Consider the following 21,313-nt stretch of genomic DNA (forward strand, 5'->3'; position numbering starts at 1 on the left):
TCTCAGCCGATGAAGTAAAGAGTCGCCATGGAAACTTCAGGCTGTTTCAGGACATGAGCTGAGAACCCAATTACAAAACAACCGCCATGCTCCCCATAGTATAATAACCCCAATGATAAAAAAGTGACATAATGACTGCTATTCATTTTTAAGAAGGGATAAGTGGGATAAATAGTCTCTAACACCCCTAATTGTCTTCATCATCATCAATATGATGACCATCATTGCATACATGTATATCATCCTTAGATTTTTTGCATTGAGAAGCACATCATAAGCCATATTCCATTTGTGGAAATTACCTGATTAACACCAGAAAAATGAACCAGACGTATAAACAATAAAAGCTTCAAATGAGCGCACTCATCCTGAGGACAAGTGCCCCCCAAGATAATATCAGCCTCTGCTCTCCGATTACATAGCGTGTGCATCATCTCTGTTGTCATTTCCAGATGGTTATCCCCTGAGCAGATCTCTCAGCATTGGTCCGTCCGGTACTCACATGCTTGCATAATGATAATACAGCTGCTGCCAGACCTGGTCACCGCAGATCAATAACGCAGAACGAAGGCTGAGGACAATCGATGTAAAATTAGAAAAATGATGGTGTAACCTTAGACCATTTTCCTGCTTTGTCTGTGTACTTTCATTTGTATGTTAATCTTTGACTCTTTAGAAAAACAACAATAGAAGAATTCACCTACATAAAGTTTAGCTAATGTGCAAAAGAGCCCAGATATTATGACTTTTAGTCCTTGGCATGGGTCAAACTCCAAAAATCCTGGCTCCTACAGTTCCGATAATGCACCCCAGTTGCATCTTTAATAGGATAGGTCTTATGAAATCCATGTTTCCACGTTGTAACACAGGCTTTCTGTTATAAATGTGTCAATTGAGTACGTTTTTCACACTTGCCTAAGCTTCTCCAGAGCAACAGAAGAAATGACACCAATGTTTCCACAGGCTAAGTAGCACTACCCATGAAAAATAAACTGATCTTGATCTCCCCTTTGAAGTTTATGCTGTATTTCTGTAATTTTCCTATCTTGATCAGTACTGCACACACATCATCTATTGCATATCTGTCCATTCTGTTATCCTGCTGAGTTATCCTCCTCTGCTACTCTTCCAGAAGTGATTCTTCCCTTGTTGAAAGTACATTTTTTCTGTATTCAGATCGAGGGTGTAAGGATTGAGGATGTTGTATTGCTGAACAGATTGTAAAGTCCCCCTGGCAAGTTTGTGATCGACTTGGCTCCAAGTTCCACTATGGGACATGTGTCAAAATATTATATATATGATGATTATTTTTCTGGACATAGACTATTTAAAATTAGTAAATATACATTATAAATGACAGATGCACCCATTTATTAGTTAGATTTTGCTGTATTGATCCGAGGGGGGAAGATTTGGCATTACAGCCGCATAAGAGGAATACCAGAGAGGTAACAGGAACAGGATACAGATGAAAATATGTAGATAGCAAAAGAAACTTGGAAAGCCAACAGTATACATGCAGTTTGCTGATACTGCAGTACAGTTGGAGTAAATGTTTATATGTACTGTAGATTAGCCTGCCTATAAATAGCTGGCATGCAGCTTCTGTGAATTCCTTTAAGAAACATTAAAGACCCATCTTTTCATTTTTGCTTTTAATGTAGACTATTATTGATAATCAGTGGGTAAACTGACACTACTGGATCTTGCTACAATATTGCATTTATGTTTACTCAGTTTTAGTATATTTTATGGTTTGTTTACAACATTTTAATTTATTTAAACCTTTTATATGTAATTTTCTCCATCTAATGTGTGAAACTGTAGATATATATTAGTATACATACATGAAGGGAAAACAATGATAATATATTTGAATGTATTATAATCATGAATACTGTGTAAAATAATAAATAAATATGACATGATTGATTAATGACTTAATAAGACAGCAAGATGGTAAAAAGTTAAGAAGTCTCAGAGCAGCATAATTCATTTTCATACACACACAGTTTTAATCTCATAAAATGTCAAAATCCATTTAATATAGATTGAAGTGGACTATTTGGGAAACAATAAGGCCTCTTGTTAATTGTATTAGACAGTTTCATTATAATGCAGAAAAATATCATAATAAATGACACAATGTGCTTGTGCACATTAACTGGCACTTGGGGGGATTGTGGTGGTCAATGTCATCATATCATATGTGTGGTTATCTGATATGCATGTAATAACTGGCAACGCATTTAGTTTAAGGGAAAACAATGATAATATATTTGCATGTTCAAATTTATTTTTTTCTCTTTCATTATACGTTATAACATCTAAACGTTAATGTACTTGTCATTACACAATAACACTGACTGCTTGGTGAGCTTGCTTGCTGATATGAACCATTTCAGCAAGAGGTTTTCTGTTTATTCCCATCTCACTGGCATTGGTTGGAGGTCACTAAACAGTGAAAAGGTATTGGTGGGATCAGCTGCACACAGCACGGTGACGTTGCCTAAGAAGGCAGGGAGCTGTCTGCAAATGCATGAGCTCCATCCAACCTTTATTCAAGAGAAAACCCATCCTCAACCTGAGCTCCGTGCGCAGGAGACGCATCTTTTATATCAACATGTAACTTTTCTTGCATAGTTGAAAAAAGATGGAGTTACAGGTGGAGAACCAGAGTCAGCCTTTCAACACCAACACCATGAGGCTGCCTGTTAAACTTTCACTAGGGATGGGAGTAGATGACTTTATTTCTCTTGTGGTATTTGGACTCATTTTCATCCTTGGGGTGCTTGGGAACACCATGGTGATCACCGTGCTGGCGCGCAGTAAACCAGGACAACCGAGGAGCACAACCAACATCTTCATCCTCAACCTGAGCGTGGCGGACCTGTCCTACCTCCTCTTCTGTGTCCCCTTCCAGTCCACCATCTACATGCTCCCCACATGGGTGCTGGGAGCTTTCATCTGCAAGTTCATCCACTACTTCTTCACCGTGTCCATGCTGGTCAGTATTTTCACCCTGTCGGCTATGTCCGTGGATCGTTACGTGGCCATCGTCCACGCCAGGAAATCTTCGTTGATCCGGATTGGGAGGCACGCCATGCTCGGAGTGGTGCTGATCTGGGTCCTGTCTCTGGTCATGGCAGCTCCCGTTGCGCACTACCAGAGCATTGTGGAGAGGGAGGACAACAACACCTTCTGCTGGGAGGTTTGGCCTGATCAGCAGAGAAAAGTCTACGTGATGTGCACCTTTGTTTTCGGATACCTCTTGCCTCTCACTTTGATATGTGTCTGCTATGCAAAGGTGCATCAATCAGAATTAATGTATGCATGTAATATTTAGTGCTCATGACTCATGTAAATGTGCAGCAAAGTTAAAAATGATGCAATGGTGATTTGAAACTGACAAATGTTGACTGATATTATCTGTTCAGTATATATAAGTGTTAGATTAACTCTAATAGCAGGTTCTGTGTTAATTTAGTAAAATTTCAAATGTTTCAATTGAAAAAATAAGAGATAGAGATAGAGATGAGCAAAACATTGACATTCATCATCATAATTTGTCTGCAGGTTTTAAACCATCTGCACAAAAAACTGAAGAATGTCTCCAAAAAATCAGAGCTCTCCAAAAAGAAGGTGAGTGGATTCATTTCCTTTTGTCTTGACTTGTCAGTCCAAGTCAGTTCAATTTGCAGTAAAGTCAAATGACTAGAATAAAGTATATTGAGTGGAGAGACTGAAAAAAGTAAATGGTTGTGCCATTATGACTGATAATTTCATGTTGGAGCAGATACAGCATAATCTGAGTAATTAGTGTCTAATCAGAGGTAAATGCAGTCATTGCTCTGTGGAAATGAAAAATGGCTACACTCTGTATTATATAGTCTGCACTGCACCACTGAATATGTCTGTGTAATGTGTCCATGGCCTTACTCATGATGCTTAAACATGTAAGAAAACATATAAAGTCAACATGCAATTGTACAACAATTGATCAAGTGTCACTTTTAGGACTACCCACAAATACCTTTGTGTCTTCCAGTTATATTTGATCATGTGACATGTCATTACCAGTCATCATCTCTTCTGCCCTCCCCTCCACAGACAGCCCAGACTGTCTTTGTGGTGGTGGTGGTCTTCTGTCTCTCTTGGTTGCCTCATCACATTGTCCACCTGTGGGTGGAGTTTGGCTCTTTTCCCCTCAACCAAGCCTCCTTCGTGTTCAGGATGGTGGCTCACTGCTTGGCTTACAGCAACTCCTCCGTCAACCCCATCATTTACGCCTTCCTGTCAGAGAACTTCAGGAACTCCTACAAGCAGGTTTTCTACTGCCGGGCGCCCAGCGAGTATCCTCTGAACGACACCAGGGACCTCCGCAGCAGAATGGAGGCAGCGCCATCCACCAACATCAGTGTGACTTACAAAGGTCATGACTCTCAGATCAGTAAAATGCTTTGATGTCACTGCTGAGAGATTCATCTGTGATGTGTATAGGGTTCAACTGAAACTGGATTTTTGAGTCTGGTACCAATGTTTGATGTTTGAATGTTTTTAAAAATCCAATATGGATACATTGGCTAGTATTTGTTGTTTAATATAAACAGCAGTGCTTGAGTTGGGCCAGAATGAAGTAGCCTACTGGTATGTTAGGAAACTGCTCAGTACCATCACATTTGACTTAGTACACTTGTAATGTTATTTGACTTGTAATGTTACAAATTTCATGAGAGATTGACTTGTTTCCTGGTCAAACAGGAAGCCACAACAGAGGGCAACAATGTGCAGCTGAGTGAGGTGAGATAATCTACAACAATGGTTGAGCTCATAATTATTTTATGTTTGTGGCTCCAAAATCCTCTGTAAATAAACAACCTGTTTGAAGCCCAGCAGGCGGGTTAGCTTAGATTAGCGCAAAGACAGGAAACAGAGGGAAACAGCTAGCCTGGCTCTGTTCAACGGTAACAAAATCTGCCAACCAGCAACCCTAAAGCCAATAAATAGTCAATATAAGCCCTGTCAAATGCTCCACTGTCATTTTAAACATTGGTTTTTGTACATATTTTTAAAAATACAATTCTTATATCTTTGGTTTTTACAAAAATATTTACAAAAACCAATGTTTAAAGATGACAGTGCATCATTTTACAGGGTTTATGTTGACTATTTATTGGCTGGAATCAGTTGCTAGACAACCAGTGGAAACTCCAGGAAGTTACTGCTCCCTCCACAGACCACATATTATAATGTCATGTACATGATATCAGTATTGTTATATCAGTATGTCACTCTCACACAAAAAAGTATTTCCTAAAAATTAGACATTTGTAATTCATATCTTCAAATTGTACCTTTTTATTCCAATTCAAATACTTAGAAAAATCACTAATAACCATTTTTGATAAGGATCCCTTAAATTTTGTCATAATAGAGTTGTGAAGAAGATATACAGAGCCAGACATTGTACATTTAAAAAAATTAACTTGTCAGTGCCATCTGCTGGACAAATGATGTAATGGCAACACAGTTGAAATTTCCAACAGCCTTGCAGTATTACTACAGTATGATTACATTTTGGCATTTGAAACACGTGATTAAGGTTATGAAAAGTCATTTTTATGGATAGTAAAAGGACAAACATTAATCACTGGTTGGTACTGGGATGCAAAGTCTCCTCTCCTCATCCACCACCTCAACCTCTGCTACATTAAAGACGCACTACTTCCTGCATTTGCACTGTTGGCACTGGGTAGATTGTGAGCTGTCCAATATGGAACTAACTATAAGGCAACCTGGGCTTTTTTATACTGCAGTTTTCTATGTACTGACCAGCTGACACATCAATACCAGTATATCTTTGCTAAAGTAAAAACGGTGTATTATATCGACCATGCTGTTGTATCGTAAGGCACAGTTTGAATTTGAGATCAATGTCCTGAACGTTTTGCTGAGACTCTTTTGAGCAAAGACTCTTTTTTATAGAGTTGTAACTGTGTAATGTCACTGTTGCAACCAGTACCAAATGTTTCATGTGTTATGTGGATTTTGTTCTCTAGCTGCAGATTTTTCAATGAATTCTCAACCAGCTGAAACTCAGACAAGCGGACCCTCTGAAAAGTGGATTTTCGTACAGAAAACACAGAAAGATTCAAACCAACACATTCAACGTCTATTTGTAACAACCCTGTTAGAAATAAACTTGAATACAATCTAGGATGGTGCTTTTCCCTTCCCACAGATTCTGTTTTGATTGTTTAGTATAGCTACAGGCTGAGTTACTATGTACATACATTAACTCAATACCAGAGAACATAAGGTACATGTACAGTACAAATAATGATGCAGCATTTAAATGGCGTTGCAGATAACCATTCTGTCTCCAAAGACAAAAGGTAAAGGATAAATAAAGCCCTTCGCCGGTTCACACCTGAGCTACCAGAGACTGTTCACAACAGAAAAAAAGGAGTCTGTGAAGTAGATCTTTTGCTGTTATTTGCATTCGTGGTTTCCGGTCTGTTTCATTCAGGAGAGGCTGAGGGACACATTTTGTGCAATCTCTCTTTAATATGATTCCACCAATAATCATGCATGCAGATACACTCTTCAAACCTGCTTCGTGCTCAGATTTTGCCCGTTTTTCTTGATGGGGACCTTTAACTTTTGTGTTTTTGATCCTACAGTACAGTTAATGTCACTGCGGAACATTTTTACTTGTGCTGAGTTTGTTTTCTTTATTTAAGCAAAGAAATGCATAAAAACCCAAATAAACGTGTTTGTGAATTTATAAATCATAAAAAGCAATGAATAAATTATGTTACAAATAAATCATTTACTCTCTTTTTCAATAACTCATGCACCACAATGAACCACAATCCATGAATGGTTAGAATATACAGAAATACTCAGCTTTGCCTTTGAGCTGGTTTACCTTTATGATCACACAGATTACATATTATTTCCTGTTTATCCCCAAGGCAGAATTTCATTAGGATGACTTTTGAAAACAGGTGATTCTGCACGCTTCTATCTGTGATGTTGTTCACCCCCTGCAGTCAGTATTATACTGGAAGAGGGATCAACCTATCCATTCAAACCACCTCAGAGAGGAAACAAAAAAGGATTTTCACAATTTGCATGATTTTGCATTTTATGCTTGAAGTGTGAGGGGATTTCATGCATGAAAACTGGGTTTATGGGGCAAGGAAACTGTGTTGATGAGGTGTAGCTTCAATGCAGGTACTCTACATTTGCAGCCTGGTTGCATAAAGCATCCTATTCTCATTTTAATGATCCGTGATACAAAGGACCTCCTGCTGTTGCTACAAGCAGGCAAACAGCAGAGTGACTGTAAATAACGCTGTGGCCTTTGAAAAGGAAGCTGTCTTTATGTGCCTGCAGAGTCTGTGGTAACAGTAATTTAATCAGCAGGTGTTATTGCATTAAATGTACAAAGTGCTGTCAGTTTACAAACAATGTATATTTGAAAAATAAAATCAATTTGATTAATTTATTTCTCTTTTTCCTCTAAGTAAGGATATTAAACATTTAGCTGGCACAGAAGAAGATATATTTTTACAACTATTTTATGGTTTCTTTCTGCTCTGTGGTCCCTGATGATTTTGCAACAATAAATACTAAAAAAGTGAAATGAAAAGTTAAAAGCTGCTTACTGTTCATCTTTTACCTCTACAATCAGCACTACATTACTGGAGAAACAGTATTTATGGTTGCGGTTAGTAGCAGTAATTAGGGCAAAATGACTAAATGACGTCTCTTACTGAGACATCATTAATCAGAGTTCACACTCATTTGATGTCGGAAATGTAACATCAAACGTAACAAAAACAGATGAATAAACATGCACAAATATAGATACACAGTATATATAGAAAGCAATGGTTCAATATTCAACTCAAACAAGTGTGATGTGGAAACTTGAAGCCTCCAATGAAGTGACTTTTCTGTGAAGTAGAAAACATCCATCAATTAAAACTTTGAAAATGGACATTATTTGCATATTAATAGATTCTTGAATTTTTGGATTTTTAAATGAGTGAGAAGAAGTAGTAAAGGATTTTATAGTCATAATAGTGCTCTTCTCTTTTTTGTGGAAAAAACATATCAGAAAAATTAATGTTTCGAGCAGATTGTTTTTTATATGTCTTAATATATGTTTGGAGGGGATTTTGATCTATTTATTGAGTTGATTGACATCTTCTTGACTACAAATACGGTTATTGTGTATAAAAGTACAGAAATGGTCTGAAAATGAAAACTAGAGATTTACTATGTGATATTTTGCAGTGTGAAATAACCCAAACTCAGCATATCTCAATCTGACTGTCGATCCATAAATTAACAGCAAAAGAAGAAGACTGATGTCTCACTTCATTTAATTTCCTTTTCCATGAAGGACTGTTATATAATGTGCTCCAATGCTGCCAGTATTATATCCCATTAGGAGAAAAGTGAATTACTGGAAGTGTTACAGTGAGACAGTGTCATAGCTGAGAAATGATGAAATGGTGGTTTGGCTGCTGGACTCAAAGATGATTTTATGAAAAGGTCAGATTCATTACTGCGCTGCTTTTTAGAGGAAAATCATTTATCTTTTATCCCTCGGGACCTGATCCACTTATTCCCTGAGATGATCACAGCTCTTGAGGTCTTTAAATCAAAGGCTGAAGGATGAATGGAGACTATTGTTGGATTAATGTGATGACATTTAAGCATCTAATATCCTTTCTCACTCTGCTCAAAGGCTGTTGTAACCTCAGTTGAACAGCAGGTGTCAGGCTTATACAAGCATTGATGTTTCTTTCATTCCCTTTTTGACACACTGGCAGGTTTAATGTGTCTTTAACTCAGTTTTAATACAGGAATATGTGTGAATATTTGAGCACATCCATCTACGAATGACTTTTGCCTGTGATTTTGATGTAATGGAGGTTTTTGTCAACTAAATCAACCTCGATTTCTCCCCTCACCGGTAGAAAATTCATTTCTCGATCTTTTATGTTAATCAATACCACCCTGGTAACCTCTCCCATTTCTCATTTCCCTATGTGGCAGCTGAGCTCTCTATCCCTCCCCTGAGACCCCCACCCCTCCTATTGAAGGTGTCATATATAATACAGGTTAATTAGATATGAATTGATTGTGTGTAGGTTGCAGGCGTTTTCATCCATCACTCTAAAAGCTGTTTAACAATAGATTACCACCCAATAATTCCCTGTGGATGGAGAGCGAATGGAGCAGAAGGCTACTTCAACCTTGTTTGGTATGTGTGGGGGCATCATAAATCTGCTGAATAATAAATATTACTGCAGTTCATTGTTTCAGTGCCGGAGGTGGTGTTATTAATACAGAGGAGCTTATGAATCATCGCAGGACTTCACTGGAGGCTTCTGGGTTGGAGCAGCAACAGTTTGGTTGGTGCAGATTATCTCACCTTTTTGTTTTGTGGCTTAACAATCTTCCATAACATTAATTGTGTTATTATATAATATTTTGGTATTTAATTAAAGTTTTGATATGAACATCAGCATCATTTAGCCTTTTCTTCAGAATTCATTATTGTCATATTGTCCCATCTCAAAAGGAGTAAATGCACCAGATACCATGAAAACAGCAGGTCAGAATCCCCAGCATCCAGAAACTCACAAACGTTTCTTTATTTGAACTGGTTTGTACTTATTTAACTGAAAACTATCAATTGATCAATAATTCTTTATTAATATAGCGCCAAATCACAAGGCACTGTACACATAGAACAGGTAATGTACTCTTTAAATTTAAAACTAAAGCACAACTAATATCAGGGCCTTTATTTGATCTTCAGGATCACTTTGCCTAAATCTGCTTTAAACCTGCATTAACTGATTTTTTGGCCACTTATGGGTAGCAGAAGAAGGCTATGGACACAGCACTGACATAAAACAACCTTTAAAGCTGTAATATTGAACTTGTTAATGAAAGCTAGCTTATTTCCACATCAGTTACACATTCATTTGAAGTTGTGTTTCTGTCTGTTTTAGTTCTGTTGTTGCTCTCCACCAACTCCCGAGGGAAATATCTGGCTCTTTAGCTGGTGAACGCTCCACATTATTCACCACCTAATCTCTGTTTGCAGTTTCATGCTGAGCAGGTAATGTACAGTGAAGTTTTAGAGCTTTTTCTCTGAAAACAGCTGCCTGTTGCACTTGTGGTGGAAAATGATGCTATGACAGCACACTGAGAGTGAATCAAAAGAGTAAAGCTGCCGCCAGACAGCTAAACAATGAGCTGAAGCTGCAGAATTGGGTAATAATTCTCTGTAGGATTCAGGACAGGAATGGCAGATTCTTCCACAAACAGTGAAAACTAATATATCAAAGGTATCACAAAATGTAAGTAAATGAATGCAAAACAATTAAACAAACTAAAAAATGTTTTAATGAAAATGTTATGGACAAAGGATAAAAAGACATCAGATATCAAAGTTTTGTGCTTGTATGTTTCTTTTCTACATTCTTCTATTTTAGATAAATTTTAGATAGATTTAGAAAACAAAATGTAGCTGCAGTTCCCATCAGGTGTGGTTTATTAAAAGCTTTGAGATTCCCTTTTTCCCTGATGAAGGTCAGCTTCATTAATAGGAACTTACATTTGACACAAGTGTGCTTTCCTTTTAAAAAAGATCTCATTCTGGGATTAAAATATTTATGTGTGTAAAAATGTTTCTGAGAGGGAAATATTGTGGCCCCTGTTGAGAGCAGACATAGCTGGAGCAGACCTGAGGTTTGATCTCTACCTGGCCTGCGCTCCTCAGTTTTCTTAGTGCGGCCAATGAAAAGGTGCGGGACTCTGGGCTGAAGACAACCACAGCAGGTCTGGCTGTCACCCTCTCTGATTAATGGCCCTGCTGAAACATGTCCAGCCACATTAGAGCCCCATGTATCTCCCAGAGTCCACACAGGCTTGGCTCTTTGTTCTGATGGGAAATGGTGTCAGCCATTCACTGCTGCTCGCCCAGAAACAGATAAAGATTTACTGTCATCAGAGGCCAGATTAAAGCGCACAAACGCAGACATTGATTTCTGAGAGGGAGAGAGGGGAGAGGAGGGAAAAGAAACCCTGACACATTTTGGGTAGGAAACTCATTCCAGGGCCGGCGGAGATATGATCAGCTTATTTGGGAGGTGGATAATATGGAGCCCTCTCCCAGAATGAACTTTGAAAGAAGTAAATTGTAAATATTGATTTCTGAAATGAACTGTCAATCTCACTTGGCGAGATTATTCCTATCATCTTGTCGAGAGGGAACCAATGAATTCAAAACGGCAGACAAAGCAGGGGCGTGCTGGATTTCTGTTAGGGAGCACTAAAAAGAGCTTTATTTGCTTAGTAATGGTTGTTCAATTTCATCAGATAACAGCTGAGATCTCATCGACGCTGAAAAATGAAATGAACTGTGACTCCACATCCAGATCGCTGCCTGTCGTCACTGAGACCATCAGAGAGGAGCTTCTGCAGGCCTCTTCATTACCAGCTGCTGCTGCAAACCGGTGGGAACAAAGACCTCTTTCCTGTCTCACCCAGGGGTCAAGTCTGAGGGCCAGATTGAAGGGATGTTGACAAGCAGAGGTTGCCCTATTGCAGTTTAAAGAGTGTGTTCACCCAACTTACAATTTATTCTTTTTTTTTGCCACTTTTTGCTCCTGGTATAATCTATTTCCTCTTGAACCTTAAAGTTTTCTCAGCAATAAATAGAAGGCACTTTGCTATCCGGAAACAGATAAATTGAAAACATTTGTTCCAAATCTGGAGCAGATTCAGCAGATTATGTGCAAACATTTTTCAAAACAGCAAATTTTTCTTACTTATCTCTAGTGTCTTTGTAGCTATGCAGATAGTTTTGGTTTTTGTCTCCAATACAACAAAACAGAGTTAAATTGATTTTGGTTTATGGTGTTGAAAGCAGTGAAAGGCAACAATGTGATTTGTTTTTTTCCCCCCTGGAAACACTTTCAACTGAAGAAATAGTGCCAATAAAAACAGTTGACACTTGACAGTGAGGTCTGTGGTTTCTCCAGCGAAACCCTGACTTCTGTTTCTGAAAAGAGACAGACGTTACTGTTAGATTTTGGATGTTCATTTTTCAACGCTTTGAACACCACTAAGGAAATTCCACTCACCCCTATTGTATTGGGGTGGAGACAAATATCTCAAAACCCAGACAAATAAAACCATCTACTATCAGCATGGCTACATACCAGTAGAGATAAGTAAGACAATATGCTGATGGGAAAAAAGTTTGCACATAATCTGCTCCAGATTTTGAACAAAACACGGACAATGAAGAGCTTCCTACTTTTGGCTGACAGAAAGCCTTCAGAGCTGATGATACTGAGTTCAAAACATGAAACATGTCCTCCTGTTTTATATGAAACAGAATAACTATTAATCCACATCCTACTCACATTTTCCAATTTTTTAAGGCAGACTTGTTAGTATAAACCCACTCCTACTCGTATATTGTTGAAGTCCAAGCTTAGGTAACTATTTTGGGTCTATAGTTCCTCTGTAACGTCCATAATCTATAGCAATTACAATTTAATTATGAAACCTGAGTTGTGATGGAAAGCTTGTTAAAGGAGCGGTGGTGAGACAGCAGAAATATGAGGTTTCTACAGTAAGTCAGTGCAGAGGGAAACAGGTGGCTATGTCGTTATAGTGTTAATTTAATTAGATTTTTATAGTCGGTATGTAAATACAACTCTAGCAGCTGTTCCTGAGTCCACACTTTAAATAAGTTTGCATTTACTGTCAAGACCCCAAACTCTGGAACAAACTCCTCATCTCCTTGAGGTTGATATTTGCAGTGACTTCCTTTAAATCTGCAATAAAATAAATATTAATAAACTTGCATATCTGCATTAAGGTGTTTTTCTGTCTCTTTGACATTTGTTTTATTCAACTTGTGTCCTCTTCATGTATCATCATCATTTGATTGTCCAAATAATGTATGGTATTTAATGGCTGTGGTATATATTTTTTGTATGTTCTCATGAGAATCATTGTTTTTTGAAAAGGGTGTCACAAATAAACATTATTATTATTATCATTCAAAGCTGATGATGCAAGCCTTTCTGTGTTCTTCATGTCATCTAGATTCAGTGCTTGCATTCATGCACATATTGAGTATATTAAATCCTCTAATTCTCCCAAAGAAATATGGTAAAATATACACATACACACACCCACAAACATACACACAGAAATGTAATACATAATAAATTAGAATATCTACAGAGGGAGGTGAATGAAGTAGAGAAAATTAAATAGTCATAATAATTGTAATAATAGTAAAAAACATAGTATATAATTAGATAAATACGTTGTCATCAGTGTAATGAAGTCCGGACTGGGCTAATACCTCACTTTTGTTTGCATCCAACAGCTCCCTCCTTTTTTCTGATCATCATAATCATGGTCATCATTATCATCACTGCATCATCATGAGTCATTTTCAGTGCTCTCGTTTCTGTGGTTTTGCATATAAACTCTCACTAGGTGGCAGTGTGCTCCTATGCAAATCATTTCCAATCTAATCAACCCCCCCCCCCCACCTTTCATGTGTTTGCACTGTTTCAAGAGACCAATCAATGAGAACTTAGACAACCTATGTGCATCCGTTGCTGTTTGTTTCCTCTTCACTCTCGTCATCTCTGATCCCTCAACAGAGCAGCAAATTTACACACTGGCCCCCCTGCCCTTCAATTACACTGAGAGCCCTTTGAGTTAAAGTAAAACTAATGACGCTCATTTTCAGCTGTGCACGTCAGCAGTCTGTTGACCGTTTCCATCATTTATCAGTATTTTGTTCAGCATGTGTGGAGTGGGCTCAAAAGTTTTGGTATTAGTAAAGAAGAAGAAAAATGTTTGATGTATTTACTGCTTATGTACTGTAGCATATAGTTGGGTTATAGAGGGGATGGCCTAATCACTCTGATCACTTTTTCCATTATACTTAATTGATTTAATGTGTAGTGCCAGATTTTTTTTTCTCTCTGCCTCATTTTGACAAATGAGTGTCAGAGGCCAGCGGCTCTCAGCAGCTGGGTGTGTTCCTATCAAAACCGTGAAATGCAAGGACAGCGCCTGCAGCACTTAGTGTCCTTTAATTGCCATTTACATAGTAGGCTAATCATTATTTTTTTATGTCCCCTATTACCCACTATCACCACTCTCCTCCTCTGTCTCTCTGGGCTAAAAACAATACACTGTTTGTCAGAAGTGATGCTCTGATGGTCAGGTCACTGATGGAGGAAATGATTTTTGGAGGGAAAGACAATGAGGTATTTTAGAGTGACAGAGTCAGAGCATCTAGTATTTAGAGCAAAGCTGCACTTTTACTGCTCAGCATAGGTGAACAATTCTGTTTAGATGCAATTTTATTAAAATTATCCTTACATTTTCTCACAGGCAATATTAAAGACTCCTTATTTTCCTTTGTTCCATTAGATCATATTACATATTTGAATTTATTTTTGTTTTTATTCTTTTAAAGTGACCCTCACACCATTCTTATTAACAGTTTTCCACATGATAACTTTAAACTCTTAATACATCAATGTAATGTCTCAGCATGCGTCATGTGGAGTGGCGGACTTCAGATGACTTTTCCTTTTTTAGGTTGTGTCATTAACATGAGATCAGAGGAGGCCTGAAGGCTGAAAATCATTTATAAGAGAGGAGAGAGAAAATTATTCTCTAAAGGGACAATTAGGGAGAGGGACATTAAATATGAAAAATAGAAATATGTTTTTTAAAACACTATAAATCATGTATGATGCCTTTAAAAGTATCTGGTGAACCTCCTTTGTAAACTAAACTAATTTTCAATTCCGGACCTTTCAATAGCATCTTATAGTCTTCCTTAACAGATAGGGCTGTCACTAACAGTACAAGTTTTGAGTTTGCAGGGAGTTTGGGCTGAAATGTCTCTTTGCATGTTATATGTGCATGTGTTTGACATTTACTACTGTTAATATGTGTGAACCAACTTATTTCACATTTTCAGTTTATTAGGTAGTGATAGATGTGTTCAGTTTGTTCAGTCTAAAAAACACATGTAGTGGTAGAAGTACTCAGATCTTTTACTTCAATAAAAGCAGAACTGCTATAATGTAGAAATACGTTGTTACAAGAAACAGTCCTGCATCCAAAATACTCATTATTCAGCAGATTATAACATTATGTTATTGTATTATTATTACAGATGCATTAATGTGACATGTTAGTGGTGTAGCTGGTGGAGTGAAAATACTATTCATTACTTCATTACACACAGTTGGAGTAATTTAATGTGTAAAAATGATCACCTTTTGTATTTAAAATTCTAAAACAATGGGTATTACAGAATACTCATGTGCAGCACAAGTATAAAAAAACCTACGCTTTTCACTGATGGGTAATATTAAACATTTCCTCTCAGTCTGGTCTGAGTTTGTATTTGGACTTTCAGGCCTGTTTGATTATCACTTTAAACTTTGACGAGCAGCCCACTGTGCCAGGCCTGACCCCGGTTTATCTGCCTGTCCACGCATCACAGATTACTAATGACAAATCGGGGGGCTGTTTACTAATGATTAGTAGAGATTGTTTCAGCTCACTTGTAAAAGCCGTGTTTAAGAGCTATATTTATTGTTCCATTTGCACATTTTGCGAGTGTGTTTGAGAGAGGACTAATCGTTATTAATTAGGGTCATTGTTCTAGTGCATGCGTGTGTGTGTGTGTGTATGTGTGTGGAGGAAGGTGGAGAGTGTGTGTTTGCGTGTGCACGTCTGTGTGATTCTTTTGTATGCAGATGTGTTTCTGTGTTTGTACGTGAACGTCTGTCTGTGCGTGTACATATGTGTGTGTGTGTGTGTGTGTGTGTGCGTGTGTGTGTGTGTGTGTGTGTGTGTGTGTGTGTGTGTCGCCCTGAAGCCATACTCAGCAAGCTGTGACAAAGGTCCATTACCTTGTCTGATCACAACGGCCTGTGATCTATTAGCATCATCTAAAAGCTACATTAGGATGAAGTGGAGACACTCATAAACAGAGCGCTCTGATCAGGCCTTTTAATGGGTTCACTGGTTTTACATGGAACCTTTCTGGCTTATTCCCCTGGTTTGTAGGTTAATGCATTTTCAAGTACCCACCAGACAACACTCAATTGACAATGAGGCGTATACATCAGCCATTCAATCTGAAACGAGTGGAGATCCACCCGCAAATTCAGATGGAAAGTGAATAGCAGCTGTTGTTCTGGTATTGAGTTATTAATTCTGTATCTGCTGATGTGAAAACTCAATTAGGCAGTAACAGAAAATATATGCACATATACAGTACCTTCAACCACTCTACCTATCTATATATCTGTATCTTCAATCAGAGGTTCCTAAACTTTTTGACTTGTGCTGACTTTTTATGAAAATCTTCTTGGGTGATTTAGATTTTGTAGAAAAGACAAATCATTCCTTGTAAAATGTGTTGTACTAGTCTTCAGGTCAGAATGTGTGTGGAGCATCTTGCTGTTTGCAAGCTGTTTGTCTTTTTTGATGCGACCTCTGAGAGTCACCAAAGTCAGAGATTCTCAAATCCTACATGTATGAGCATTAAAATAACACAGAGCTCATCTCAGGTGCAACTGGAGCTGTTAAAAGTTCAGCCAAAGAGAAGGGCAGTTGTAGTTCGGTCAGCCATTAATGGTAGAGTTGGTGGTGTGATACCCTGCATGTACATTTGTCCTCAAATCCCAACCTGCTCATTTGTGGAGTAAAAAACAAAAAACAAAACAGTCAATCCATTTTTGTTTATAGTCAGTATTCTCTTAAAATGAATTGCAGCAACTGAACCAAAGATGAGGCAGTAAAGGACTCTGCTCTGATATCAATCATAAAGGTCTCTCTCTTTGAATAATAAATGATTTCAGGTTATGCTAGTGTATTAAATAATGCCTCGTTTACAAAGCAGCATTTAAAAGCCTGATTCATTTCATATGAAAGTGATATTTGCATAATATTTGAATAATACAAATACATAAATGCAGAACAAAAACTGTTTTTTTAGGTATCTAAAACAAAAGGCCTTTATCACACTTGCTGTGGCGCCCACTATGGCCTACTCAACATGGGATTTTAAAGGCTGGTTTAGACAGGACTTTTTCCCCCTGAGGACATTATGATATTTTAGAGTATAAAAAGCACAGATGTAAATAATAAAATGAACAATGGCTTAATTTAATTTAGCTGCTTCAGTTTCAGGGTCCTGTATTGTGTCATGCTGGCTCACTGTTACACCATCATGGCTCACTGGGGGAGCTGAACTGAACTCGCTTCTGGTTGGACTACCAGCATGCACTGTTAAATCTCTGCTGCTGATTCAGGAAGTAGTGGCATGTCTGGTGTTAAACCAGCCTAAACAATCCCAGGTCAAACCTTTGCTTTCTTTGCTTCTTTGTACTTGTTAACAACACCATCCTGGCTAGTGCTCCTTCTCACTGCCTGATCATCTACTTGAGAATTTGTACTAGGCTGGTTTGAGTCCCTGTCCTCTACTGTTTGATTGTCTTGACTTGCTTGTAAGTTGATTTGGAGAAAAGCATTTAAAGAGCCAAAATGTAAATGTGTGTCATGTAAAATGTAAAATCATCCAGTTGGAGCTTGCATGGATAGATTTGGTAAAAGATGATGGCAAACAAAACCAAACTGCTCAAAGCTCATTTAAATTTAGAAAACCTGGAAATCATGAGCATAAAAGCTACCTTTATTCCACTGTATGTCCATTGATTGAGCTATTATGGTCTATATATAGGTACATCTATCCCTTCCCCCTTCCATGGGCTGAAATTCAGTGATACCTTCTATATAGAGGATTGACCCAAGTTGATGTTCGATGAATTTCTGCTTGTCTCAAACTTAAAAGTAAAAGTAGTTTGCCTTGTTAAGTCCCATTTTAAAGCATCTCTGAATGTGAACCTCAAACATAAATGTATGTTATGTTTATCTGTTTGTGTGCTTTACTGATTTATGTTTGTGTTGATTTTGCTTGTCATGGCCATATTCTTCCTGAAAAAAATGTTTCATGATTTCAATAATATAACCTGGTTAGACAAAAAAGAAGAAGAGCTAAACTAAAATGAATAAATCATATTCACCTACTTCAAAGGTTTTATCGTGTCATTTGTGGAGCTTTAGACCTGAATGTAAATGAGACACACAGACTAATGCATGAGGTCTGACAGACATAAAAGAAATGTTATTAAGAGGGAACAACGCTGAAATCAATAGAGTGAACTTGAAACACGATGGAATACATTTACAACAGTACGATAATTAGGGCGCAGAGCTCATATTCTGCTGCGTGAAATCCCTTAATTATTTTTGCATGATTTCTGAGATCTTTTTCAGAACTATAATGGTCGGACGAGTCTTCAGATGAGAGATGAGATGAGTTCAGTTGCGCGGCGTATAAACGGTTGTGTTTTTGATATGCAGAGAGGGAGCATTGAGGCCTGCTCATGTTATAAGGCTCACAGCAGCAGCCTTATTGTGTGTGAAATTATCATAACCTCCTGCTACCTTTAGTGTCCTGGAAGACCTGGCTTTGAGCAGTCGCTAAGAGCTTCACTTTACAGGAAATGCAAATGGCTGCGTCTGCACATTGTATTCTCGTAAATATAAAAAATGGGGGGCAAAAACAAGAAGTGTCAAAAAAGCTGGCCAACACCTTGACGTGATAAACAAATAAAAGATGACAGTCTGCTGTAATGAAAATAACAGCTCTGGCAACATGGCAATATCAACAGACATTTTGAAAGTGTAAAACCTGAGGAGTTTATGCATTACTGTGTTTTCTCCATTAAGTCCTGTCTCAGTGGAGGAGAGGCCAACGAGCAGCTGGCATATTCTGCTGATTGATATACTACAGTGAACCATATGGACAGTGTGTTAATCGAATGAGTGAGACATCTGTGAGATGATTTATGATTTTGTTGTGATTTGTAAGCTGCGGGTTGCATCAATGACATCATCAGCAACACTCAACCCTTTTCCTCTGTGATGCCAACACATTTCCTAATTGATGAAGAAAGACGGCCTACAGAGTGTGAAAATTACAGCAGAAAAGACAAAGAAAGAAACATATTACTGTATGCAAAGATGTGATGGGACATGTTCTTTCTGTTGTGGTTTAAAATAGATTTATTAACAGCAAATGATGATGAAAATGTGCAACTTACATATGTTAAATTATTCAGACAGTCAGATATGTTACTGTAATCCTGTTTAACTGTTTGTAAGAGAGGCTCGTGTAGAAACAGTACATTTGTTAGCTATTGGTATCACGCTGAAAGAACGGGAAAGAAAAATTGCATCCATCGTCGATATTATAGTCTCGTTGTTGTGGTATTTGTAAGGAATATGTTTATTTAAAATCTGAATAAATTAGACAAATAATATTTAGGTTGCATCATTAAAAAAGTAAATGGAAGGAAAAGGACAGAAAAACATGAAAATTGATGGATTGAGATAAAAAGCTATGTAAAGGATAGAATAGGAAAAGAATGGAAAGAAAATGGCAGGAATGGAAAAGTGAAAGAAAAAGAAAAAGAATTATAGATTATATACTTTCCTACTGACCATGAAAATTACAGTCTGATTGTCGTGGTATCAATAGGGAACATGTTTATTTGAAATCAGAGTAAATGAGACAAATAAGGTTTAGACTGCATTAATGTGTTTGGTTAAGAGAGTGAAGACATTAAAGGAAAATGATAGGAAGGAGAATTTAAGAAAAGGAAACGAAAAGGGAAAGGATCAGAAAGGAAAGGAAAAGGAAAGGAAAGGAAAGGAAAGGAAAGGAAAGGAAACATGCTCACTGACCCTGAAAAATGACGAGCTGATTGTCGTGGTGTGACCCAGCTGACAGACCAGCTCTCCAGGTTTGTCCTCAGCACCTCCTCTCTGTCCATCTCCCACTGGGACCCAGCAGTGATCTGACAGCTAGAAGTGAGCAACCCCCCCCCCTCTCCTCACTCCTCAGCATCCCCTTTTAACCTTTTATTTATTTATTTGGTCAGATGAAATGATGGATGGAGCCTGAGCTTGAATCTTCTGTTTAGTTGCCTAATTGAGAGATCTCCAATAATTGGACAGCTTTAAAATTAGATTTTCTTTTTCAGATGTTTCCATTAAGTCAACCGTAACCTTTGGCTTAAATGAAAGGTGTCATTGACCAGCAGCATGAAGTTAATCAAAGTGACCAGTTTGTTTAAATAAAATACTTTTGCATTTGGTGCCTTAATGCGCTGTTTAAAATGATAAACCTGTGACACCCTCATAAGCACCCAACTTGCTACTTCACTGACTGTTACAACACATTTGTGCCTGCAGTCTGGCATCTTTTCTCCAGGAAAATGATAAACATGAGGTCATCTGTTTAAGTGATGCAGCAGCACCTGCAGCTTGTTTGGTAAAACAGAAGAAAAAAAAAACAAGAAGTTAGAATGAAAGTGAATCACCATAAAGCTGCATGGGTCAAATGACCCTGTGTGAGACTATGTAACTAATTTCATTAAGTGTCAGTGTAAAGACAAAGCAGCAGAAAATTATTACCCATCTCAAGCCTCTTTTCAACTCTTTGTTCTGGTTTTCACTGCTCACAATTTAACGGTTTTGGTTCAGTCTCAATTCTATCACCAACTGTGCTTTCCACAGCAGCTTTAAGCTCTTCAACCCCACGGTAGACTGTGCCAGGACCAAACAGCAGACTGACAAATTTAACAACTAGTAGTGAACATAGTTGAGCTTTTAGCAACTAAAGGGTCAGATTTTCCCCTCAAGAATTAGTGGAGACCAAAACAGAGCTAAAATGACAGTGAATATAGGACTAACATTTGTTGAGAGGCTACGAAAACTACTCCAAATGAATGTGAATGTGAGCTGGATGTGTAAAGAATCAGCTGTTTGCTAATACACCCACTGCGACGTGATAATATATGTCACTGTTGTGTTAAAAGCTTGTTTTGCTGTCCCCAAGTGGCCAAAAACTTCATGAACAGATACAATTATTTAAAAAAATACTATGAATAATAAATTCACAAAAAAAGAATCATGGTGGTTACAATTTTAATGAATACATGAAATGATTCTGTCTGGAAGTGCGGAAGTAACTCAGTTAATTGTTTTTTCTTGCTTCAATTCCATAGTATTGTAATTTCAGTCATTTAATGTTTACTTAAACACATTTTTATTTAATTGGGTAGTGGGGGATATTTTTCCC

At 37.8% G+C, this 21,313-nt stretch overlaps 1 protein-coding gene across 1 annotated transcript; it reads left to right on the forward strand.

Annotated features, from left to right (window-relative positions):
- The first annotated feature begins 2,653 nt into the window (after positions 1-2,653).
- galr1a (galanin receptor 1a) lies at positions 2,654-4,464 on the forward strand. Its single transcript, XM_053334520.1, has 3 exons — positions 2,654-3,307; positions 3,577-3,642; positions 4,111-4,464. The coding sequence occupies exons 1-3, from the start codon at positions 2,654-2,656 to the stop codon at positions 4,462-4,464; spliced, it is 1,074 nt and encodes a 357-aa protein (XP_053190495.1).
- Positions 4,465-21,313: the final 16,849 nt, after the last annotated feature.

This window comes from Scomber japonicus, chromosome 15, assembly GCF_027409825.1.
Source record: "Scomber japonicus isolate fScoJap1 chromosome 15, fScoJap1.pri, whole genome shotgun sequence".
Classification (NCBI taxonomy): Eukaryota; Metazoa; Chordata; class Actinopteri; order Scombriformes; family Scombridae; genus Scomber; species Scomber japonicus.